Here is a 25654-nt window from a genome sequence, read left to right on the forward strand (position 1 = left end):
ATGGACGGCTAGAGATTGGTTATGTGTTGTATTTTATACAACCGTTGTGTGTGTAGCACTTTTGCTTTTTTTAACAATAGAATTTTATTGCTTTCTATCTTTCCATAACAAAATGAGTTGGAATAGGAAAAGTTAGAGAAGATTGAAAATAGGATTTTCCAACCATAGGACTCTTCTCAGCCATAGGATTTATGAGGGATAAATTTGAGCCGTTAGATTTATACACATAGAATTCAAATACTGAGCTGTTTTATTATATAGAAGATTCATACAATTTTCACAAATCACAGAAAAACTAGGGAATTGATTTCCCCTAAATTGGATAATTACGAGTGCATTGATTTTGGCACTACCCTTTGGTGTATGGTTATCAATTTGAGGAGTGCCAAAATCAGTCCCCAAAAATTAATGTTCACTCTCTTTAAAGAATAGTAAACAAAATTATTAAAATACAGTTTGAACCATCCAAACCGCCTTAACAAAACCAAATTGGGGTATTTTTTGATTTTCTTATAAAATTTTGATTGGTCTAGACGGTTTTGATTTTGCAAAAATCAAACCAAACTGGTTTGACAACAATTTTTGTACTTGAAAACCATTTGACACCGAAACCGACCGAATATAACCCTCTCGATATAGAACCCGCCCTTTATTCACGTTACAATTAAACAATTAGTTTCCAAACCAAAACTCACGATTGCTCGTTGAGTTGAGTTAGTTATCCACTCTGTAGTAGAGTTAGAAATTCATTCCGCGGCTGTGTGGCTGCCATGTAATTTGCAGTGTTGATTTTTTATTTTTCATGTTACTATATACTGTATAATTTGTACGCTAGAATTGGTTTCGAATTTGCTGGTTTTATTTGTGATATGGATTTGGTTCAATTATGTATGTAAAGTCCAAATCGAAAAATCGCACTCAATTGAATGCCTAAATAACATGCGGTTTAGTGTGCTTTGTCAGTGTTAAGCACACATTAATTCGGAAACGATAAATTGGTTCAATTTTATTTCTTATGAAAACCGACCATACCAAACCGTTTACATTGTAGAGATATGTTTACGTCCTCTCCTTGAGCAGGAACGTCCTTGTCGTGGATATGAAAAGAACGCACCTTCACCCGCATCCAAACAGACTTCTTTGGAGCAATAATTTCCCGCTCAAAAAAAACAAGGAGCACGCACGCAGTAGACGTGTCTCCGTCGAGAGTCTCTCTCTCTCTCTCTCAAGCCCCCCATACCTGAATCACACAATTTCTCAATTCGAGTTTCCACTGGACGTTCAAATTTGCGGAGTAGATCTTCAACAATGGGAGATGTGATGAAGAGATGGTCGGTAACCTACACGAAGCACGTTAAACAGAAGCGCAAGGTCTATCAAGACGGCTTCTTAGAGCTTCACGACTCGAGCCACAAGGTATTGCCATGACCTCTCAATTGTGTTTCTTCAACAATTCGAGTATGTATATTCTTGTTATTGAATTTAGTTTCGATCGTTCCATCGGTGGAGCTATTTCTAGGTTTTTCGGCGAGAACCAATTTTTTTTTGAAGTTATTGTATGCTGGTTGCATGTACTGCAATTTGAAGCAGAATAAGTCATTTTCCTATTCTAAGCTTTAGGTAAATCCGTTAGTTTAGTTCCGATTGATCTACGATCAGCTCAGCTATTTTGTGGATCTAATATACTGTATTGACTATTGACCATACTTGTAAGTGCTGGTTAGTCTTGTGCTTAATCTTCTTGCTCTTTTATCTCCTTACACTTTGCTGCTTGATTGATGAGTAAATATGAAAATTGGTCATAAAACTTGGAGCTACACCTTTTCAACGTTCAAATAAGACATAAGCATATTCTACGTGTGACTTCTTAATATGGTTAAAATAATAACACGGACCAGAAGTATGATGGAACCAGATTGGAATGCAGCATTGGAAGCTCATTCACGGTTTTTTGATATTTTTTTGTACTTTCTTAATCTGCTGCAGATCATGCTCTATGACGACTGCGAGAAACTCCTGATTTGTAGGATTGCGAATAACGATGATGTTGTCAAATCTGGTGAAACACTGGAATTCAATTCTTATCTTGTTGACATTGGGGATCTTGAAGGAGATCATAAGAATATACCTAATGCAAATCTACCAGAAAGAGATAACAAAATTGCTGATGGAGCTGGGTTGGTTTGTGGGCGCAAGTTCAAGCATAATTCTGTTCCTGTTGGTATCCCCCTAATCCTGCTTTAATCTGTAGAAGTTTGAACTACCTCACTTGGAACTTTTCTCGTCTCAAAATTTCACTCCAACTATGTGTGCTTGGTGCTCCTAATTCAGTGTTTTTTCACTTCTGAAGATAGGAAACCAGACTCCGGGAAGTATAAAGCACCATCATGTAGTCTAAGTCCATCACAAAAAATTATTAGAGGTTGGTCCGGTAGCAATAATTGTTTCTTCATTATTCTTGTTCACGTTATATGGTTAATCAGCCTTCTTCTCTACTTGTTTATAGTCCGGTCATTCAGGATGACAGTTCTAGCATAGATTCCCGCAGTAGAAGCCTGTCTACACATCCGTTCCTTGTCTTTAAGATTTAACTAACATATAAGGTCAATGAGCTTGGAGAATCACTGTCTTTTAATTGTATCCTTTGTTTCAGAGTTTAAGAAGAATGAAATGAACAAGTATGGAGCACCAAGGAATTGCGCAGATCCTACAAAACCTAGCTATTCTGGTCAGTTTTGTATTGTTGTGTGTACAATGACAATAAATTGCATGTTATGTTCATCATTGTTAAGAAACGGACACAACTATTGCTTTATGTGATCGCAAATGCTAGATTTAGATCTTTTCTGTTCAGGACGTAGCGGTGCGTCATAATATTCTGCATTTGCACGACTGAGCAGTGGTAATAGGCTTAGTTACTGACGTATGGATTCAAGTTGGTACACATTCTTGTTGGGAAAAATACGGCAATAACAGAAAATTCCAGAGAACAATTCCATTGATAATTCGAAGTTACAGAATACATAACAATAGACAGATTATGAAACGAGATACAAACAGATTGAATGAAAATCAAACCGAGTCCTGTGTGATACCACAGTCTCCTTAAGAAAGATTCGCCGCCTACCGTCGGTGTTGTAGGTTCTTGTTCGGCGTCTTCCTCCCAGGGTTGGCTCGGCTATACCGCAAGCCGTCGGAACACCACTGTCGACCGCCTTGGCAAACTCACTACTGCCTGTCTCTCTCTCACACAAGAACGAATTTCAGAGCTGTTGAAGTTGTGAATTTTCTGGTGCAGAATGAAGAGAGGACTGCCCCTTTTATACTGCTGAGGTGCCTTTGAAAACAGCCAGAAATTGAATACGGGAATTGAATTCCCAGCCTTGAATAGGGAGAATCAATACACGAAACTGCCGGAATGAATGGCAGGTGCAAATGCCTGCATTAATCTCTATTCATGGGCATTATTCTGCCAAGAAAAAACTGCTGGAAAAATTATCATTCATTAATACTGGAAATTTTCCAACAATCCCCCCCATGAATGAAATTGACAGGCATACTGACGCAGAGTACAAAGCTGACTCGGAGAGAGAGACAACGGATAATTGCTGCATAGGATAGGTGGCTTTTGGCCTGGAACCTTCCCTTGTGATAGCCTATCGGGTTTACTGGCAGACCAGTGTGCGGTCCCGCCTTGAACTGTTCCGCCGTCGATGTAAACCGAGACAATAGACGTCACACAGGACTTCTCCTGACGTAGTTCAGTTCTCACTGTTGGGTTCATTTTGGCCATGACACCCCCTACCTGGTTCTGCGAGTATTTTCTCGAGAATTTCGTCACAGTTCTCAAAGAAGCGGCCCCACTTCATACTAACATAGGTGACCTTCCTATAAAGGGTATCCTGCTATACCCCGCCTGGCAATCCAGCTCATAAGAGTCATTAAAAGCAATGCTTAACCTCTTTCCATTAGCAGGTATCACAGTTCTACACCATAGGAATGGGCAGGAGACCGAGTCTCCTCAGTGATCGTTCTCAGCTACTCGCAAAAGATAGTCTCATTGAACCTAGATCTTGGGATCTCCAGTCAACTAGGTTGGCTACCCCCACGGTAACTACGAGCGTAGTGGCTTCAGCCCCATTCTTTTCGATGCTTGCTCAACTAGCTCTCGGTTTAACCCTTTGGTTAGCGGATCCGCGATATTGTCCTTTGATCTCACATAGTCAATAGCGACAACCCCACTTGAGAGTAGTTGCCTAATGGTATTATGTCTACGTCGAATATGTCTAGACTTACCATTATACATATTACTCTGTGCCCTACCAATTGCGGATTGACTGTCGCAATGGATACTAATTGCTGGCACAGGTTTCGGCCATCTTGGAATATCCTCTAAAAACTGACGGAGCCACTCGGCCTCCTCAGACGCTTTATCTAGAGCAATAAACTCTGATTCCATCGTTGAACGTGCTATACACGTTTGTTTAGAGGATTTCCAAGAAACAGCTGCACCACCAAGTATAAAGACATATCCACTTGTGGATTTTGAGTCCTTCATATCTGATATCCAGTTTGCATCACAATACCCTTCCAGTACTGCTGGATATCTGGTGTAGTGTAGCCCCAGATCACGAGTATACCTCAAATAGCGCAGAACCCTGACTATTGCCTTCCAGTGATCACGACCTGGATTACTCGTGTATCTGCTCAGTCTACTGACTGAATAAGCTATATCGGGCCTTGTACAACTCATCAGGTACATTAGGCTCCCAATTATCTGAGAATACTCTAATTGAGATACGCCTTCCCCCCCATTCTTGGATAAATGCAGACTTAAATCCACAGGGGTTCTTGCGACACTTGAATCAGACGAGTTGAACTTTTCAAGAATCTTGTCAACGTAGTGTGTCTGAGACAATGCAAGTCCGACAGATGTTCTAGTGATCTTGACACCCAGAATGACATCTGCAAGGCCCATATCCTTCATGTCAAACTTTGAGTTTAACATGTCTTTGGTAGATTGAATGACCCTTTCATTGCTACCAACAATGAGCATGTCATCAACTTAGAGACACAAAATGACGTACCCTTCGTCTGTGTCTTTGACATAAACGCACTTGTCACATTCGTTGATCTTGAAACCACTTGACAACACAGCATTGTCAAATTTCTCATGCCATTGTTTTGGTGCTTGCTTTAGACCATACAATGATCTAACAAGCCTGCATACTTTCCCTTGTTGGCCTGGCGCAGAAAAACCCTCGGGTTGTTCCATGTAGATCTCTTCATCTAAATCGCCGTTCAGGAAAGCTGTTTTTACATCCATTTGATGTATCTCAAGGTTACGCAATGCTGCGATCGCGATGATCATCCGGATGGAAGTAATCCTCGAGATTGGTGAGTAAGTATCAAAGTAATCTAGGCCTTCTTTTTGTCTGTATCCTTTGATAACAAGCCTAGCTTTGTGCTTATCAATTGACCCATCTGTTTTCATCTTCCTTTTGAAGATCCACTTGTAGCCGAGAGGCTTACTGCCTGGTGGCAAATCCACCAGTTTCCAAGTATGGTTTTGCAGTATGGAGTCAATCTCACTCTTAATGGTCTCTTTCCACAAAGGACTCTCAGGGCAGCTTACAGCTTCCTGGTACGTCCGAGGCTCATTTTCTACCAGATAAGTCAGAAAATCTGGACCAAAAGATGTTGATGTTCTAGCTCGCTTGCTACGTCGTGGTTCAACATCAACTTCCTCTTCTTGGCCTCGTCTGCTTTCATTAGCCGGATGCAAGGTCCGTTTAGCAGAACTTGACTCTCCAATGGATCTATAAGGGAATATGTGTTCAAAAAACACTGCATTCCTAGACTCCGTGAGAGTATTCTTGTGAATATCTTGTATATCTGACTCATACACAAGAAATCGATAGGCACTACTATCGTCTGCATAACCGATGAACACATAATCAACGGTTTTAGGGCCTATCTTCTCCTTCTTAGGAGGAGGTACAGCCACCTTCGCTAGACAACCCCATGTTCGTAAGAATGTATAGGTAGGCTTCCTACCTTTAAACAATTCATACGGGGTTTTACCAACATCTTTGCGAGGTATTTTATTGAGGATATAATTAGCGGTGAGAACAGCATCTCCCCACATGTTCTGAGGCAACCCAGAACTGATCAACATTGCGTTCATCATATCCTTCAATGTACGATTCTTGCGCTCAGCAATACCGTTAGTCTGAGGCGAATAAGGTGCCGTGGTTTCATAGATAATTCCGTGTTGGGCACAGAATTCTCCAAATGGTGACTGAAATTCACCACCACGATCGCTTCTGACCACCTTAATCTTTCTGCTTAGTTGATTCTCAACCTGAGTCTTGTAATGAACAAACTTGTCCAGGGCTTCATCCTTGCTTTTCAGCAAATACACATAGCAAAACTGAGTGCTATCATCGATAAAAGTAATGAAGTACTTGTTACCGGCCCGAGTTTGGACATATTTCAGATCACACACATCAGTGTGGATTAAATCCAAAGGTTCTGTGCTTCTTTCTACTATTTTGAAAGATGCTCTCAGCATTTTAGCCTCTACACAAGTCTCACACTTATGTTTTTTATCAAATTGGAAAGCTGGAATATGGTCCAAGTTAATTAATCTATGCATAGAATCATAATTAACATGACCTAGTCTACCATGCCACAAAAAGGAAGACTCAAGCACATAAGCAACAGGGGATTTCTTTTTATTGATAGTAGGGATAACAGTCATTACATTCATTTTAAAGAGACCATCGGTCATGTAACCTTTCCCTACATGCATTCCAGCTTTAGTCAGAGTGACCCTATCAGCCTCGAAAACCAAGCGGAAGCCGTGCTTGCTCAACAGCGAACCAGAAACCAAATTCTTACGAATATCTGGCACGAACAGCACATTATTCAGAGTCAACCCTTTTCCTGAAGTCATCTTCAGGACCACTTTCCCCTGCCCCGCAACATCCGAGGTATCTGAATTCCCCATGAACAACTTTTCACCGTTAGCAACTGGCTCAAAGGTAGTGAACAGCTGCCTGTCACAACAGATATGGCGTGTAGCCCCAGTGTCTACCCACCATTCCTGTGGGTTAGAACCAACCATGTTCACTTCAGATACCATAGCCGAGAGGTTGATATCGGACACTCCTGCCTCCACCTGAGCCAAGTGTGCCTGAGTGCGAGGGTTAGGTGGCTTCTTACACTCTGAAGCTTTATGCCCGAACTTGTTGCAGTTGAAGCATGTACCCTGAAACTTCTCTTTCTGTTTCTTGGCAATACCACCTCTCGGTCCCAGATTGACACTCTTGTCCTTTTGTTTACCAGCTTGCTTGTCAGACCGCTTGTCAGAACGCCTGTCATTCTGGTTTTTCCTCACACCGGAAGATTGACCATGCTCCATCATATTTGCCTTGGCCATGTAGGAAGCCTTTGCACTCCTATCCATACCCCGATTCTCCTCTTCAATACGGAGCTTAATGAAAAGAGCCTCCAAGGTCATCTCCTTATTTTTGAATATGAGATAGCTCTTGAATTCTTTCCATGCTGGGGGTAGCTTGTGGATGACCGCAGCCACCTGGAATGCTTCACTCAGAATCATCCCTTCAGTCCTGATCTCGTTGAGCAGGAGTTGCAGCTCTTGGACTTGGACTGCCACAGACTTGGAGTCCACCATCATATAATCAAGGAACCGGCCCACAACAAACTTTTTGGACCCAGCACCCTCGATCTTGTATTTCCTGTCTAAGGATTCCCATAACTCCTTGGCCGACGGAGCCTCGCCATACACAGAATACAGCGAATCATCTAGAGCATTCAAGATGTAATTCTTGCACATGTAGTCATGCTCTTTCCACCTAGCCACATCAATCCACTTCTGAGTGTCAGGATCGTCCTCAGCAATAACAGGTGCTTCCTCGACAAGCCACTTTGCCAAGTTCAAGGTGGTGAGATAGAACAACATCTTCTGTTGCCACCTTTTGAAGTCGACCCCAACAAATTTGCCCGGTCTCTCCACGTGAGACATTGGAACGGAGGGAATCCCAGGAATAGGAGCATGAATTGGAATAGCCACCCCGCCATTTCCATTGCCACTGACATTACCAGTTTCTTTCTCTTTGCCAGTGCCAGTAGTTTTCCCTTGCTCAGTTGTCATGTTTTTCTAAAATTAGGAACAACCACATATAAGAGAACAAATCTCAATATCAAAATGACAAGCTATATAGCATAGATTAACAATCTATCAGATAAGCTAAGTCTACATCCCCCACAATACCATGTAACCTGGGGGTCCCAGGGGGTCGTGCCCCCTGACGGGGGTCCTGGGGGCAGCGCCCCCGGGCAGGAGTCTGAGGGCAGCGCCCCCGAAAGGTAAACGGTATACACAATCTGCTACTAGCATGATTGTGGCCGTCTGACTTCCCCTTCTGCAAAGCAGCGTAATTTGGGTACCGGCTAACACCACATAGGCCGCGCACCAAGGCTGAGTGATTCACGCCTACCACTGGCTAATCACTTCAGGCAAGGCACACAAGGCCGCAAGCCACCTCTGGCTAATCACATGCATAGCACCCAAATCGCCTCTGCCAGGCAGATCATAACAGTGGGATCAAGGCCAGGCGATGTCAAGGCAGAAGCCAAGTAGATCACCCCAGAGGCCAACCAAAATTGATCCAAGGCCAAGCCACGCATGACTGCCTTAGGCCGTAGCCTCTCTATAACCAACGTGATCGAGTCGCGCACGACTGATCAAGGCCGTGGCCTATTTGCAACTAGGTTTGATCAAGTGAGCAATTAATCTGCTGAACACATTGCTTTCTGTTTTATTATCTCGCATGAAAGCCAATCTGCCCAAACTGTTGAACAGATTGTTTTCTCGCCTTACACCAGTGGAACTCCACCATGGAGAACTAATCTGTTTAGAATCTGTTCTTGCAACCCAAACGTTAGTCCAAAACAGAAATAATTTTCTGGAATCCATTGCCGATCAGAGAACAAAAATCTTTCTTAAGCTTGTTGGGAAAAATACGGCAATAATAGAAAATTCCAGAGAACAATTCCATTGATAATTCGAAGTTACAGAATACATAACAATAGACAGATTATGAAACGAGATACAAACAGATTGAATGAAAATTAAACCGAGTCCTGTGTGATACCACAGTCTCCTTAAGAAAGATTCGCCGCCCACCGTCGGTGTTGTAGGATCTTGTTCGGCGTCTTTCTCCCAGGGTTGGCTTGGCTATACCGCAAGCCGTCGGAACACCACCGTCGACCGCCTTGGCGAACTCACTACTGCCTGTCTCTCTCTCACACAAGAACGAATTTCAGAGCTGTTGAAGTTGTGAATTTTCTGGTGCAGAATGAAGAGAGGACTGCCCCTTTTATACTGTTGAGGTGCCTTTGAAAACAGCCAGAAATTGAATACGGGAATTGAATTCCCAGCCTTGAATAGGGAGAATCAATACACGAAACTGCCGGAATGAATGGCAGGTGCAAATGCCTGCATTAATCTCTATTCATGGGCATTATTCTGCCAAGAAAAAACTGCTGGAAAAATTATCATTCATTAATACTGGAAATTTTCCAACAATTCTTTTATATAGTGTTCTTTCTCTATTTCTCCTCGAACAGTTCTTTCATCACTTTAGAGGACAGAATGCGGAGAGACTATGATAAGAAGGTGTCGAATTGGATCCTTAGGGTGATACTATGCTAAAACATAACATTGAGTTAACCAAACATTTGCCTCTTACTAAATACGCAGGTATCAGTTACAGGCCGAATACAAGTTGAAAAAATGCTCCGTACAAACTGTTTCATAATGTGTGCCAGAAATTAGTATGGCACATCAGTACCAACTCAACTCAGCTGAACTTCTTGAAGAACCAGTTTAAAAGTCACTTCTAGCAAATAGATTTTTTGTATTCAACAGTTACTGGAGCATGTCATAAACTTGGATTTTTGTTTTCAATCTATTAGGGGATGCACTATGACATGGCAAAAACCTTCTCTCTTTTTTTCCCTGAGAGAGAGTGGGAGATACCACCACATTATGGAACTCAGAGCTTGGTCAAAAAACCTGATTATTATATTGAATAAATCAGTAAATGGGGAAGGAACATGGTATCATTTCTTGGAATCATAAGAATTTATGATTTCTTGTGCAATTGAAAAGCTTCCAACAAGAGGCAGTGTTCTACTTGAATTTTTGTCTCTCTTTTTCTTGGTTGCTGGAGGAGGAACATATATATCTTGTTTGTTACGTCATTAGCAATGCCCTTCCCCTTGGGATCCATCGATAGCAACTCTCTATTTGATTCATACACAGGTAGAGAGTTTCATGTTTTTCCCTTGGGATCCATCGTCCTTTGTTTTCTCATATAGTTCTCTCTGGTGGTTGACTATTTCTCTTGGTCATTGTAGAATGGATTGTGCTTTATACGACACAAATAACACAAAAGGCCAAGAAGTATCATGATGGAATCTTAAGAGTTGCAACTTGTGGATCGCAGGGGAGGCAGGTTGAATTCTATATTTCCAATTGGCTGCTATTTGGTTTTTGATATGCTTATGACAATCTGGTCAATGGAATTTATAATGAAACATAACAGTGTAAACAGTAATTTTCTTTGTACATGTAAAGCTTTATAAGAACATGCAAGGACGAGGCATGTGATGATTCGAAAATAGAGTAGTGTTACGTGGAATAATGGTTTGGTACTTTGGTTAAGCTGGAAGGTTTGAGGTAAACCAATGGCGTGCAATGCATGCAATTTTACTGTGGAAGTTACATCAGAGTGCCATCATACTTACTGTTTGTAGACTTAGAGAGAGCGTGAGTGGAGCTGTTTGACTTTGTGAGGACATTTATGCAAAAATTAATGCAGGAGATGCTCCCGTGTGCAACTATCCCATACAAACAGAAGGCTTGGAGGGATACTGTGGGATGTTGGAAAGAGTAGTCAGATAGGGCCTAGTAGGAAGAGGGATCATTATCTGATAATTTGTGAAAAATAAAAATCTTGGATTACGAACTTATGCAAAATTGAAGAGTGGGGAATACGAACTTTATGTTGCTCATGATTCGTTTTTAGTTTGTGTGTGTGTGTGTGTTGGACTGGGGATAGACTTAACGAAAATCCTATGTGTACCGACCATTTTTGGACCGAAACCGTACCGACGGCCGCGCGCGGCCGTCTCCGGCCACCGGACGGCCGATCCGAGCCGTCCAAAAATTTTAAAAAAAAAAACCGAGGGGCCCAACGCGGGAATCAACGTCATCCGATGTGTGTAGGGTGCTTGATCTAAACACCCTATTTTTCGTGTATATGTGTATACACGAAAAATAGGGTGTTTAGATCAAGCACCCTACACACATCGGATGACGTTGATTCCCGCGTTGGGCCCCTCGGTTTTTTTTTTTAAAATTTTTGGACGGCTCGGATCGGCCGTCCGGTGGCCGGAGACGGCCGCGCGCGGCCGTCGGTACGGTTTCGGTCCAAAATGGTCGGTGTATATAGCAGTACTCTAGACTTAAATCTAGTTCTTGGGTTTCTTGTTCATGTCGGCCTTCAGCAGTATCTATAGATTTCTGGGGTCTGCATACCTGCAATTGAAGTTTCCCTCACGAAATGGAGTTATATAGTGAATGTTGCTGACATCTCTTTCCATTTTCACATTCATGTTCCATCAGATGACTACAGTCCCCTTGTGCAACACCACGCCATCCCTTCCAGACAGTAATTCTTCCAGAACTTATTCCAGGCTGATGCAGTTGCCCCGTATTCTTTATAGTCACATATTAGTATTTGTTGATTAAAGTGTTATAGCTGTTGTTAAATCTTCTGTCTTATGTTCTGTTTTCTGTTCAAAATTGCCTTCTGTCTGTGGTAAAGCACAATTAATGCTCACTCTCCTTTTCTTTGTCATCACCTAGGTTACACTGTATGATGTAAGCAGGAGACCTTTAGACAGTAGGTTCCTTAAGAAGGGTGAAGTGATTGGATCTGGTGAATCTCTTGCTTTTGATGGCCATTTGGTCGACATTGAAGAACCTGAAGGAGACCATAAGCCTCCAGTGGACTTGAAAGTTCACGGAAGAAATTGCACAGCAAGTGGCAGGACAGGATTATCGGATGGACAAGAGACCCACCGCAGTTCTATAGGTATGCTTATTTGTGCTCAACTGAGCAGAAGCAGCAGATATTTTTTTGCATGCTGCTTGGCTTTTGTGTGCTAAATGGATTAGAAGAAGCACTTAATCTTTGTTTTCTTTTCCAACAAAAGGGTTTTTGTATCACTAATTTCTTGTTCTCTTCAATCAGTTTGCACGTCCTTGATTGCTTCTTTTTCTCATTTTCTGTTTTCTTGCTTCGTTGTCTAACAGAGATTGGAAGGTCTGCTTCAAGTGATAGTGTGTTGCCGCCACCAGGTTGTCTCAAACCTGTTAAAACATTCATGAGAGGTAAGTTCAAAGGTGGATGCATGTTGTTTAATAGATAGTTTCCTTTTGTCCATTTGGCGCGTGAAAGAAGTTTTATCAATACAAGTCCTGATGTTTTAGAGAGCACTACTTTTGCATCTTGAATGAATTGATTTCTACATGAATTATCATTAGTTGGGTATGCCAAGAGATCTTGGCAGTTAAATGTCACTTTTGTACCTTTAATATCGCTGACGCTGACATACTCATCTCCTCTTTGACAATACAGAATGGCATGCTCTATACACAACTCAGATAAGTCAAATAGCAAAAAAGTACCATAGTGGTATCCTCAGACTTGCCTCATGCAATTCCTACCAGATGCAGGTTGGTTATGTGAATTCTACTCTCCCTACCTTTAAATGTTTTCTATAAGTCAGCTTTGTGGGGTGTAATCAGGCAACTGCTCTGCTGATTAACCTGAAGTGTTGCAACATACTTCAGAAACTATAAATGAAAACAATCTCTTGATCAGTTGAGGAACATATCTATAGTCACCAACGTGTTATTTCCTTACAAAGCTGTTATTTCTGAATAAAACGATACACCTCTTTTTAGTTTAATTGATACTGATGTTGCTTCATTTGAAATGGGTATAGCATTCAGTCCATGTAACGGCTCTTCATATACTTATGGAATTTCTGTTTGCTTGCTTGTATGGTTGTTTTTCTTTCCTGCTTAAATGTATGTTATTTGTACGGCTCCCCATGGTCTCCACAAAATAATTAAAAACATCAACATACAATAAAAGAGGAAAGAATAGCTATGTGGAATCATTATTGGAGAAACTATTTTCTCCCCATCTTTAACATGGTACTCGTAACTTGTTTCTTCTAGCTTTTGCATCACATAGGATTGTACAGTTAAATAGCAATTGCCTAGCCTCGAGCATTCTAAAAAATTCTCATTGAGCCAAGTATATTTTCAACACTATTTCCTTGTACTCACTAGTGTAACTAATTGAAAACCTGTTTTGCTTGTTGCTGCTATAACCATTTGAAAAGCTCTCTAGACTTCTGATAAACAAAGTACTTGCCTTGTTGAAACCCTGAAAACCACTCCTCATGTGGCCCTAAGGTCGAAATTTCTTAATTGGCCTTTTATCCTAGAGACTTAATTCCATGGCCAGCCTTCATTGCTGTGTATCTTGATTACAACAGATGTACTCAAGAAAGGCTTTACTGAGTTATAATTTGTAACGCAGACTGCCTATTTATAAATTCGTTGGATGGCTCCAATGCCATGAATTACTGAGTGGATTAAACATCAAGTGTTCTCAGTGCACAATCTCGACCGCAAACTATTTTATTCGAGATTAGTTAGTGATGAGAGGAATATTCAAGTCTTGTATACTTGCCCTTTCTGCTTGGCTAATCTTGTCAGTATGTCAGGCTACTTTACTTAATGAAGATGGAACCATTCTGAGCCTTAAATATCTCAAATCATTGGAAGATGTGAGAAGTGGGAGTACATTTGAACTCCCAAAGTATTTGGTGGAGGTTGGTGAGCCACGGACACATCCTGAAGGTAAAATAGTTGCCATCCAATGAGCATCTTGTGTCTCATATATTATTTTTTCCGACTAGCACTCATTCAGTAGCCAGTTGTCATATATTCTCTTTACGAGTATATATCTAATATTGAGTGTGAAGTTGTACTTGTTTTTGTCTTCCTATCCACCTATTGGCTGCTTTGCAGGTCCTAATCTTGTCTTTTAAAACTATAAACGTGGATATGTAGGGGAACCTCCAAAAAGTGATTGTTCAGGAAAAGACTTGGATACAAATTTTAGTGGCTTTCATGTTGAAAATTTCAAATTGGAAAGGAGTGTCCCAATAGACAAGCCTTTATGCGATGGTAAATTGTTCACCTTACAAAACAGGTGTCTCCAATATGATTCTGCTTTATTTATGTACTTCTTTCATGGTGCATTTGTTTCTCACCGTATCATCACCCTTCACTCGTACACCACAGCAGAGGTCTGTAAATAAATCCTTGTATTTAACTCGCATATAATGTCAACGAGCTTATGGAATGATTTACTTCATCTCAGAGTTTAAGAAGAATGAAATTAACAGGTATGAAGCGCCAAGAAATTGTCCAGATAATACAAAATCCAGCTCTTCTGGTTAGTTTTATTGATGTGCCTATAATGGTAACTAATTTACATTATGGCTGTTTCATTTAGCGAGAAAAGTTTTTCTTTATTTGATTGCTACAATAGTGTGGCATCACATTTGCATGACTGCCGAGTGTTAATAGGCATAGATAACTGTCATATGGACTCTGGTCGTCGGTTAATAGGCCAAAGGCCTAGCTAACTATAAGGTGGACACTAGTCGGTTTATAGGCCTAGTTGCAGTGTTCTAAAACAAGGAATTAATTGGCGGGTGGGGCCTATCCGATTAGGTCCGACTAACGATTAATCACCAATTTCTAATTAATATTCATCGATCAATCACTCGAAGGTGACCAACAACCTGACTAGCGCCTAGCGACTTTTAGAACATTGCCTAGTTAACTGTCATGAAGACTCTAGTCAGTTCACATGCATTATAGTTGTGTGTGCATGCAAGTAGTTCATATCAACATTTTCTTTTCTTGGAGGACAGATTTTCCATTTAGATAGTTACACTCACATGCATGCATGCAAGCAAAGGCACAATAGACATGCAACGAGAAAAAAGGAAAAAAAGGCAGAATAAAAAGTATAGCTTACCGGAAAGGGAAACAGTTTTTGATATTCCAACTGAAGAGGGAGAACATGATTTCAGCTTAGGGCGTACAAAATGAACGCTGCCATACCAAGCATGCGAGATTAACTAACGTCTGGAGATACCTTTAACTGGACAATGCTTGTGTCCCATTGGCATGTTCTGAAATACATTTTCTTTGTTGAAAAAACCCCTTGCCTCTTGTCCAGTATGCAGCATCATTTAAATACCTGATGACAGGTAGCGAAAATGCTTGTTACAATCTCAGTATTGGAAGATGACCTTTGAAACAAAATGACTGGCAGTGGCACCAGCAGAATTTGTTTCATTGACTTCTCTGATTCCCAACTCAAGCCTTATGGCCATTATCCGGACGGAAATTTCTGTGACTAATCTTGTAATCAGTTCTCTTGAAGAATCAACTCAGAAAAATCTAATCAGAAAAAAAAACCCAGAAAAATCTTTGCTCATGTTCTCTTCATATGATTTTTTATGCACATGTTATCTGAGCATAACTTATGCTTCTGTGCTCAATCTAGTAGGAGATGCCTCGAGAAAATAGCAAAACCTGGTTATTATGTTCAAAATTGGAAGGAACATGGTATTATTTCTTAGACTCATATTTATACTGGTTAGTTCAACTGAGAATATTCCAACGAGAGGCAGTGATTTACTTGTCTTTTTTCCTCTTTCTTGGTTGTTAAAGGGGGAATTATATGTCTTGCTTGTTACCTCATCAGCTGCAACGTCCCCCCAGCACAAATATCTAATTCACATTCTTCCTTTCGGGGTCCATTGTCTTTGCAGTATTCATCTACTTCAATTTACTTTTCACAGTTCTGTTTTGCATTGTAGAATGGATTGTGCTTTATACCACACAAATAACCCAGAAGGCCAAGAAGTATCATGATGGGATCTTAAGAGTTGCGACTTGTGGATATCAAGGGAGGCAGGTTGAACATCTATAGGTCCTATGAGCCTGTTACTTCTATTGTTCTTGTTAGGTCACTTTGATATGTTTTTTACAATCTATGCAATTAAGTCAATGATGCATAGCCAAAGAATATGGTGTAGTTCTCTAAGTGATGTGATGCTATAAAAGAATATTCAAGGACCGGACATGGTGCTACTATGAAAGTGGCGCTACAGGGAGTAATGGTTTGTTTAAGCTGGAAATCGGATGTGGTTATATCTTGCCAAAACTAATAGCAGGCAATGCTAATTTTACCATGGTAGTATACTCTTATTGTGCATCAAGTTAATGCCAATTCTAAGTTGTTTTCTAGAGTGTTGGGTCAGAACCCCTTTTTGACTCTTATAGTCAGACTCTGAGAATTGAGATAATGAACTCTAAAAATTGAGAGAGTAGAGAGCAGTTTGATTTGGTGAAAATGTAACTTACACAGTAGATGCATTAGGCGGGGAGGGGATACTGTGCGATGTTGAAAAGAGGGTCAGTTGAGGAGGACAGGAGGACGGGTATGGGGGAGCATGATACCTTTTTTGTTCTCACTCACATTTAAAGACGTCCAGGACTGTTAAACCTAAGGGAATCTTACAAATGCTAACATTGTGGGTTCAGATTCTGATAATATGAGATAGACTATATTGCCAAGATTTTCTTATCCAAATCATGTTGGGTAACTAAAGCAGTTCATAATTTACTATGCTGCTAAGATATTTGATCTCACTATGCTTTTCCACGGCTTTTAAAACCTAATCAATAATCATCGCGTAAGTTTGCCAAACTCAAGACTTCGACTTTCTCTGGCTTTAAAGTGTTTCTTTTTTGGGGGTGATGGTTTGGGTGGGGAATACCGTTCTTGGGATTCTTATGGATTTGGTCGTTCATCAGTTTTTCAAGTTTCTAGGATCTGTATACTTGCAATGAATGGTTCCCTTGCGATAAGGGCTGCAGTTCTTTGTTTAGAGGTGCTCGCCATCTTTTTGCTTTCTCACATCCAAGTCGCATCTTGTGAATGTGGCATCTTCTTTAAAGTGATATGTTAGTATTTATTATTTCCAGGCTTACTAGGGCAATTGTTACTTCCAACTGTCTTATTTCTTGTTTACTGTTCTCTGCCTAGCACAATTAACGCTTCTTTTCCTTTCCTTGTCTTTGTAATCATTCAGGTTACACTGTATGATACAGGCAGGAGACTCTTAGATAGTAGATTCCTCAAGAAGGATGAAGTGATTGGATCTGGTGAATCACTTGCTTTAGATGGCCATTTGGTCGACATTGGAGAACGTGAAGGAGACCTTAGGCCTCCAGAGGAATTGAAAGTTCCAGGAAGAAAGTGCACAGCAGGCGGCAAAACAGGATTTACGCATGGCCGACAGACCCAACCCAGTACCTCCTTTGGTATTCTCGTTTGTGTTAAATTGATTATAAGCAGCACCTAATCACTGTGTACTTTTTGAGCAAAAGGGTTTTTGTCTCGCCAATGTTTTTTTCTTCCATTCCTTAATTTATATTTGTCTTGTGTTGTTATCCAACAGAGATTGAGAATTCCGGTTCAAGTAATAGTATGTCTCCACTGAATGGTCTCAAAGCCATCAAAACATTCACGAGAGGTCAGTCTAAGCTCCATGGATAAAGCATCTCTGTGTATAACTAAGAGCTTTGGTGTTTTACTTCTTTGCTTTTCCTTTCCAATATTTGCTGCTTTCAGAGGTCCTAATCTTCTGGTCTTAAACTATTAGCTTGGATGTGTAGGAGAACCTTCAAAAAGTGCTTCTTCAGAAAAAGACACGGATTTTAGTGCAATTGATGTTGACAATTTCAAACGGGAGAGGAGAGTCCCTATTGACAATCCTTTACGTGATGGTAAGCTGATTCTCACTTGGCGCGCACCTAACAAGACAGGTGTCTGCGTTATAATGTTTCTTCCTTTATAGTGTATTGATTTGTCATATTATGTTATCAAATACGTTGAATGTGCACCCTTACTATACAAATAAGTGGACAAATTTCTAAATGGCAGTAAGCATTGCAGACCAGGTTCATAGATTAAACATAGCATGCTGTACCTCAGCATTTCTTCCATTCGAGTAAGATGTGATGATTCGAGAAGATATGGCATGCTTTTTACAGCCTTTCAGCTGCATATGAAGCATATTACATCTCAAAACCGTTGATGTGCTCTTCATGCAGTTTGGTATAGTTGCTATATTGTTCGGTGACGTGCTCTTCATATAGCCTTCGATGGCCCCTAGGCCCTAGTAAATATACAAATGTCAGAACTCATCATGATTGGTAGAAGTATTTTTGAAGAAGTCAAAGCATTGCTAACAATCTGATACAAAAAAGGGCATTCTTAACAGTCTCCTTAAGGAACAAAATTAATTTATGACAATTACACAAGTTTTTCTTATCACATACAACTGAGTCAATTGTTAATGTTAAAAGATTGCTCTACAGTTCCCCCTTAAGATGGACAGCAGACTTCACAATTGTTAGACTTGAATAACTGCGATACAAATCCATTGCCATTGCTGTATATTAGTGATCTCTTAAGGGTATTGATTTCCTTTTATTGCAGCCAGTGGAATTTTGTCTATTCTGAAGAAAACAATGACTCAGGAAGGTAGTGTGCCCTTAATGAGCACATCTGTGAAGGAATGCCATGCTTTGCAATCTTCAGAGTTTATCCAGTTCGATCCTCAGCATCAGGTAGAGAGACAGCGAGACTCCAATTCTGAGAATAGTGAGGCACACAATCAAGGTGAAGAAACTTGCAAAAGGCTGAAACCAGATACACTTCTACCAATTCAAATTACCAAATCGGCAGACTTTGAGAACATAGGAGAATCACAGCTCAAATATACTTTCACATCAAGTTCTTCTGTGCGGTATGTACCAGTCGTGGTTTAGGTGAGGTAAAGATTCATGATGATAAGGAAAATGCAAATACCAAGAGGGATGCACCTGTAGAAAAGATCTTAGGCCAAATACATGTATTCATGAAGCAAGGGGTTTCTTTTGTGTCATGGGCTCATGACATTAACCATACTTTGACAACCAAAAAGTCTCATTGCATTTGGAAAACAGCTTAAAGGAAATGCAATGAAGGACCATGCCAATAGTTGTGACGCATGAGATCACGTAAAACAAGCGACTTATCTGAAAGCAACTATTACTTGGCCTTATTTCTCTTCATCGATACCCACATTCAGAGATCTTTATTTCTTTTCATTATTTATTAGTCGGGTGCTTTGATCTTCACAATAAGTGAACTAATGCTTTTTGTCTCAAAACATTTCTAGAAACTCAGAGAATGTCATCAGAGTTAGGTCATAAATCAGTTCTTTATGTGATTCCATATATCTGGTAATAGGATGATATGTTTACAATGCATAATTGAAACTCAAATTGTTTGGTCCAAATTCATGGAGTGTGCAAAGGTTTACTTGATTAACCTCAGCCTCATAGACTTCACACAAGTGAAATTACTCTATGCTCCTTTGGTTACGAGCATTTTATAAGTAGCAGAGACAGTGACCTCTTTAGTGGTTTGCAGATCAAGAGCATCAGACATCTCTAGTCCCAAAAATTCTGATCCAGAGTGCACTGATAAGAGCATCTTGAGGCCAGTTTCTTCTGTTGAGAAGCCTCAAGTTTTGGATGCTTTTAAATTGAATTGTCCTGATAATTTCCAACCACCAACTGCATCAGTGCCAAATGATGGCACAATAGGGAATTTCTCAAAATCAATATCTTCGAATGGTGAGTTTTACTTGTCATTTTATGGAGTTTTCACAGTGATCATTTAATTTGCAAATATCCAAACCTAACCTGAATTTTTCTGCAGTTTCCTCGAGCTGCCATGGCAACCCATTCTCTGGGGAATTGAATATTAGAACTTCTCCCCCGGTCGGTGTTTTAGTGCTTCTTCTTATCTATTGCCTATTTGTCTCTATGTAATGTTTGTTTTCAGTTTTGCTAGATGTCTCGCCTTTTAAACTGAATTCAAAGTTTGAAGCTTTTGTGAACCTCCAAAAATATGTTTGATCATGTTTTACTTACAAGATTGATGCTCCAGTTCTTTCACAGTAATATCCACCAGTATTCTTTTTCTTTTTTTTTTCCCCGCTGGGTCAATGACTATGTACTTGTGCTTCTCTTGGTATTTTGTAGCCAGAAGAGACTAAATGGCATGAAGGAGATTGTTCCAGTGTTATAACGAATTCCAATGGTTGTAAATCTCATGAATCCAGTGATAGTGGAAGGCAGAATTCCAAGGAGAACAAGAGCACATGCAAAATGGATGAAATCCCAAGTTTTGATCTTGGGTTTTGAACAAGGCAACTTCATCTTATTTTCCTCTGTGTGCACCTTCTTAATAGCATAACCAGTGGTGTTCTCTCATACAGAAACTGTTATTGGCTCGGATAGAAGGCTCCAAAGCACTATGGTATGTGAATATATGCTTTTCCAGGTCTTTAGTTAGTCCTCAACTAAGGAACATTTTCATGCCAAAAGTTTTAATCCTTGGCATTGCAAGAATCCGATCTGCTATATTCCCTTATGCTGATTTAGATTTCCCTGTGAATGGAGGAATGAAATTAAGATAAAATATTTTTGCTTATTCACTACTTAAGTTTTGTTAATCACAGAGGGGAGTCTAAATGTAACCCTGATCTCCGATATCATTGCCATGTGGACACAGAATTCGAGCTCTTCAGCAGTTGTCTGAGTCTCTGATGCTAACTGCTAAGAATGCCCCTGGCTGATGTACAAGATCCCAATTTCATATATAATTTTACATGAATAACGAGTTGCATCTTTGCTTTTAACGACTACTGATGAGTACTAACATTCACCAATCATTCACTTGTGTGTGCTTATCTGTCACATTCGTTTATCGGATATCTGCCCACTTTTTCATATTGGAACATAAACGATAATTTCATGGAATTCTCTAATCTATGCCTTGGCTTTTTGACTTGCTTCTTGTGAAGTTAGATATGTGATTCGTAACAGCTACAGATTTGAACGTGGCTAGAGAAAATTTCTCAGTATTTACTGTATCTGATGCAACAAAATTGTATGTCCAACTATACACACATGATGGAACCATGTCAAGGACCTATCTTTCCAGGCGCCGATACGGAGACTGACAATTTTGCCCTACCGCACACCCCATATGAGAGTTTGTGTAAAGGTGTCTGTAAGTGTTTGTAGTACTATAGTTGAGTTTTTGCCGAGGCTAATACCTTAAGACGGAACTGCATTGATGGAGATACTGAATATTTACGCCTGAAAGGACAGGGGAATGAAAAGGAAATCGATTGAATGAAAGCCTTAGTGTGTATTTTATCTGCCTAGCTTCCCATCTCTTTTCTGCTTTAGCATGGTAAACAAGGCCTTGAAGAGAGGCTTGCTCTTTTTGGAGTGCGGTTGAATATCTCTCGTCATGCTCCTTCCACTATGGGTGGTACTCATTGAAGCCGATCTCCGAAGCTCCTCCGGGTACTGTCAATATTACAGACGAATTCCAAAGGTCACAATATGGACCGAAGGAGTCTACTGGGGGCGACCGCCTCCCCGAAACTTTCTAAAATCCTACTACAAAAATCATTGTTTGTAACTTGTTTCAAGGTAGATCGGTTCACCAACCAGATCTTTTACTGAAACGTAATATCATCTAATACCCCAAACGTAATCTCTGTGTCGTCCATAGTCACAACCATGACACATAAGAAACATAAACTGATAAATAGCCTATTATGAATTTATGACCCATAAATATGTACTGAACAAACTCGGCTTTCACATTGCTTACCGGCTGTTTAGCACTGGAATTTGTCGAAAGGATTGAATTCCTAACGAGAGTTCCTGACCGCTTGAGTTGGAAGTATTGTGGTGAATCTGTTCTTCTCACTGTTTCGATGCAGAAGTTATCACTATAATGATTTAAGGGGTAATTTTCCAAACGTGATAAAAGTACTAATTCTCCTACTTTTAGTACTTTTAGCGCATTTGAGAAACTAGCCCTAAGTATTGTTGTATCAAAATTGTTCAGATTGAAAAACAAGCGCGTTTGAACGAACCTAGTTCTTTGTCGGAAACAATTTTTGAGAAGGAAAAGGCTCCAGGACTAGAAGGCTGCAAACTAGAATGCTCTTTTCTGCAAACGTAGAGCATGAACACAATAATGAAAATCAAGGCACCATCACAAAGCCAGTCAATTATATTGATAGCGTTGCAAATCAACATCCAACATTTTGTACCTAAATAACGACGAATCGGGCTCCGCTCTTTTTGCTCGAACATCTTTTTGGCCAACATAAACAACATAAGAGATCATTAGCTGTGTCCCATAACTCGAAAATCGCAAAAACCTAACAATCATTATCGGAAACATAAATTTGTTCGCGCTTTGATATTTACTAGGAATTATATATCTCTTGTGGCAGGTGGGAGTTTTTGTCAGCAGTGAGTGTTGCGAGACACCAACGCGGCTCCTCAACTCTTGGCACGCTTGTAACCTCTGGCATACCCAAAAAAAACAGAAGTTATTGCAACAAATTTTCATTTCGGTGAAGTTACCAATCGTTCCAAAAACTTAAATTGTTTAAATGCAGACTCAACAATATATATATATATATATATATATATATATATCAAGCTATTCAACATCCTTGCATGTTACTCGTCTCGCGCTTAGAGATGCAAATATCAATACGTAGAATGAAACAAAATTCAAAGGAGAGAAGCAGAAGAGTGCAAACGAGGAGCAAGCAGAAACGGAGGAATTAAACTCTTAAGACCTCTCTCAACTAGAGCTCTGACACCATATCTGGTTACTAATTATCGGGCGTAGAATGTGACAACTGAATTCAAGGAGTACCTGTTCCATACAAGAGAACTGAAGCTCTGTTCCAGAAAATTCATCAACCTTTTCATCCAAGAAATTTGTGACCTTATATGCAACAGAACCCAAGTGGTCCACGGTATTCACGATTGCATTGGTGACATATTCTTTTGCAGTTTCCACCACTCTGCAACATAAGTAATATCGAATATGGGAAACAGTTCTGATATTGTGAATAAGGCCAGAAATATAGAGTTCATAATTCGGCGTGCATGGGAGATTGAGCGTCTTTGGAAACACATCGCGAAATACTAAAATCAGCGAGAGCGAAAATTGAGAGCGCGAGGATTGAGAGCAAGAGCGTGGGGCATTTTGAAGGATCGTGAGACTAAGACACACACACACACAGACAGAAGGAGAACTGCCGGTGACTCACAGTTGTTTCCGGTGTTCTCTGGAGTATGAGAGTTCAAAATGCTCGGCTGCTGAGTACAATTGTGTGCTGAGATTCTTCAATTCCTGACCATCAATTGTCTTGAAAGAAGTGAGAGTTCATAATTTGAATCTCAGAAACTAGCCTTAGAAACTCTTTTCATTGAGATTATGCAGCAATTAAACTAATTTGCAATGAAACACTACTCTGAGATTTTCATGGCAGATGTCTTATTTGATTCTGTTCAAAATTTCTCACTAGTCTGTAATCAAGAAAGTTAAAAGCAGGTACGAATCTCATGAAGGCCAAATATTCCAAACCTTGGGGCCACTGGAAGTTTCCGGGCCTCTGGTTATAAAAAAGGAAGAAACAACATGTACCAATTGCAAACAAAATACAGGCGATCATACCTTGAGATTATCCGCCAAAGTCAAGCCTTGTCGCATTAAGAGTTCATCAAAGTTGGAAGCTTCTTCAGGGGCAGTTATGGAACATGATGAAGTCTTAGTATCATCCATGAAGGTAACAATTTGATCAAAGGTCCCTTCATTTAACAAAGGAATTCAAGTTAGTATTCTGGATGCTTGTCCTAGATAAGAAGCATGGAAAGAAAACAAAGAGTTCCAATGACAAGTTTCAAAAGTTAACTGAAAAATCAAAACAGACAATTTGTTTTAGGAAAAGGGTATATAAGAGAACTCCATAATAAGTCTGACCCTTTTTAGCAACCACAGAAAGGACCTTTCTCTTTGATCTTCAACTGAAATACAAAGCCTGGGACTACGTGAGAAGTAAATGACCAATCTCTAAAGGACTGAATTAGTAGCAAAAGGTATGAAGGAAAGAATTTTCTGCTTGAGTAAGGGTTTTTATGATGGGTGTGTGTGTGTGAGAGAGAGAGAGAGAGAGAGAGAGAGAGAGAGAGATGAAAACTAGCAAAGACCAATAATCGGAGTGGGGAAAGGACATGGGGTGCAACAGGTCGTGGGGTGGAAAGCAATCTGCAAGCGTTAGCTTTCACTACTGGTATTTGGTGCAGAATTCAAAAAACCCTGCTTTCAGAAAAAAGAAAGAAAGAAAGAAAACAAACCAATTCTCGGCCAATTATTGGGTACTCCCGGAGAACTAAGAAACATCGATGTCACGGGGTACTCTGGGAGTGCTGAATATATAATTACTCCTTATTCTCTGTCTCTCTATCCTCTCTGTAGTTAGTACCATGGTAGGTGAGCTTGTTTCTGCTCCATTACAAACAAATATGGATTACTTCTAATGCATTGGTATAAGTTCTTTCATAAGCAAACTAACGAAACAGTTAAAAAGGGAAAAAGAGCATAACAGAGCATAAAGGGGCAAGGTTCAAAGGGATATACAATTATGAAGTAGTTGAGAATACCTCAAATTAATTGTCGGTCGAATATTAAACAAAAAAATGGGTGAATGATAGGCAGCATATCCCAATTAATGTCCATCATTCAATTGGTATTTAGAGATAAAAAGTCCAGCTGGTGGGGTTGCGGTCGCCTATAATCCATACACGTTAACCTCACGATCCTTTTCAACACTGAGAATAAATAGAGACCATAAACTTCTTCCATTTTTTTGGTCAAGCCATAAACTAAATTGCGAAATAAGGTCGGGGGCCGTTCCGCTAAGATTTTTATATTTTAAGTACTTATTTTTCGATTTACGAGACAAGTCATTCTCTCACAATACATCACCTTTAATTCAAAAATAAATACTTATTTAAAAAAATAAATACTTATTTTTAGTCAGTGGAACGAATTGGTAAAGTCTTCTTGCAATTGAGTTAACAACATTGCGCAACAGTAAATGAAATAAAAAAACCAGATGGCTGGGTTAGAGTTGTCTTTAACTAAAATGTCTGCGCATTTGTTCGCCTCATGGAAATCATGTTTGATCTTCACTATAACTTGACTAGTACTACTACTACTACTTACTAATCGGTCTTGTAAGCTGGATGCAACAACCCAGATGGGTTAGTAAGTTGTATGTTGACTCGTTGAGTGAGACAATAAACACATCTTTACAAAGGCCAAACACCGCCTTCTATTGATGTTTCGCAACCTGATCTTTTGCATGAATGGCATGCAACATTAGGGCCCAAAAAAACAAGCAAAGACTGGTGGGTCCCACTGATCATCTTTTACCAGTCGTT

General features: G+C 40.0%; 2 protein-coding genes across 15 annotated transcripts; one reads left to right on the plus strand and one right to left on the minus strand.

Annotated features, from left to right (window-relative positions):
- The first annotated feature begins 1036 nt into the window (after positions 1-1036).
- Positions 1037-21027, plus strand: LOC131333188 (uncharacterized). Of its 13 annotated transcripts, none has more exons than XM_058367558.1 (19): positions 1038-1416; positions 1987-2221; positions 2351-2422; positions 2654-2728; positions 10450-10547; positions 11963-12191; positions 12413-12490; positions 12738-12835; positions 13900-14035; positions 14249-14365; positions 14562-14636; positions 16060-16175; positions 17356-17587; positions 17725-17799; positions 17942-18052; positions 18768-19077; positions 19746-19951; positions 20037-20098; positions 20363-21027. In XM_058367558.1, exons 1-19 carry the CDS (start codon positions 1309-1311, stop codon positions 20522-20524), a joined length of 2595 nt encoding a protein of 864 aa, XP_058223541.1. In that variant the 5' UTR covers positions 1038-1308; the 3' UTR covers positions 20525-21027. The 13 variants fall into 13 exon arrangements, with proteins under 13 accessions (XP_058223553.1, XP_058223554.1, XP_058223541.1 ...); XM_058367559.1 differs by having other exon boundaries at positions 17356-17575; XM_058367560.1 differs by having other exon boundaries at positions 1040-1416; positions 16078-16175.
- Positions 21028-21227: 200 nt separating this feature from the next.
- Positions 21228-24843, minus strand: LOC131333191 (protein ABIL3-like). 2 transcript variants are annotated; one of them, XM_058367573.1, is made up of 9 exons: positions 24566-24843; positions 23886-24019; positions 23479-23561; positions 23079-23229; positions 22619-22718; positions 22459-22501; positions 22279-22355; positions 22011-22108; positions 21228-21700 (listed from the first exon to the last, which is right to left on the minus strand). In XM_058367573.1, exons 1-9 carry the CDS (start codon positions 24609-24611, stop codon positions 21542-21544), a joined length of 891 nt encoding a protein of 296 aa, XP_058223556.1. In that variant the 5' UTR covers positions 24612-24843; the 3' UTR covers positions 21228-21541. The 2 variants fall into 2 exon arrangements, with proteins under 2 accessions (XP_058223556.1, XP_058223557.1); XM_058367574.1 differs by lacking the exon at positions 24566-24843 and adding an exon at positions 24192-24411.
- Positions 24844-25654: the final 811 nt, after the last annotated feature.

The sequence above is a fragment of the Rhododendron vialii genome, chromosome 7a (genome assembly GCF_030253575.1).
Source record: "Rhododendron vialii isolate Sample 1 chromosome 7a, ASM3025357v1".
NCBI lineage: Eukaryota > Viridiplantae > Streptophyta > Magnoliopsida > Ericales > Ericaceae > Rhododendron > Rhododendron vialii.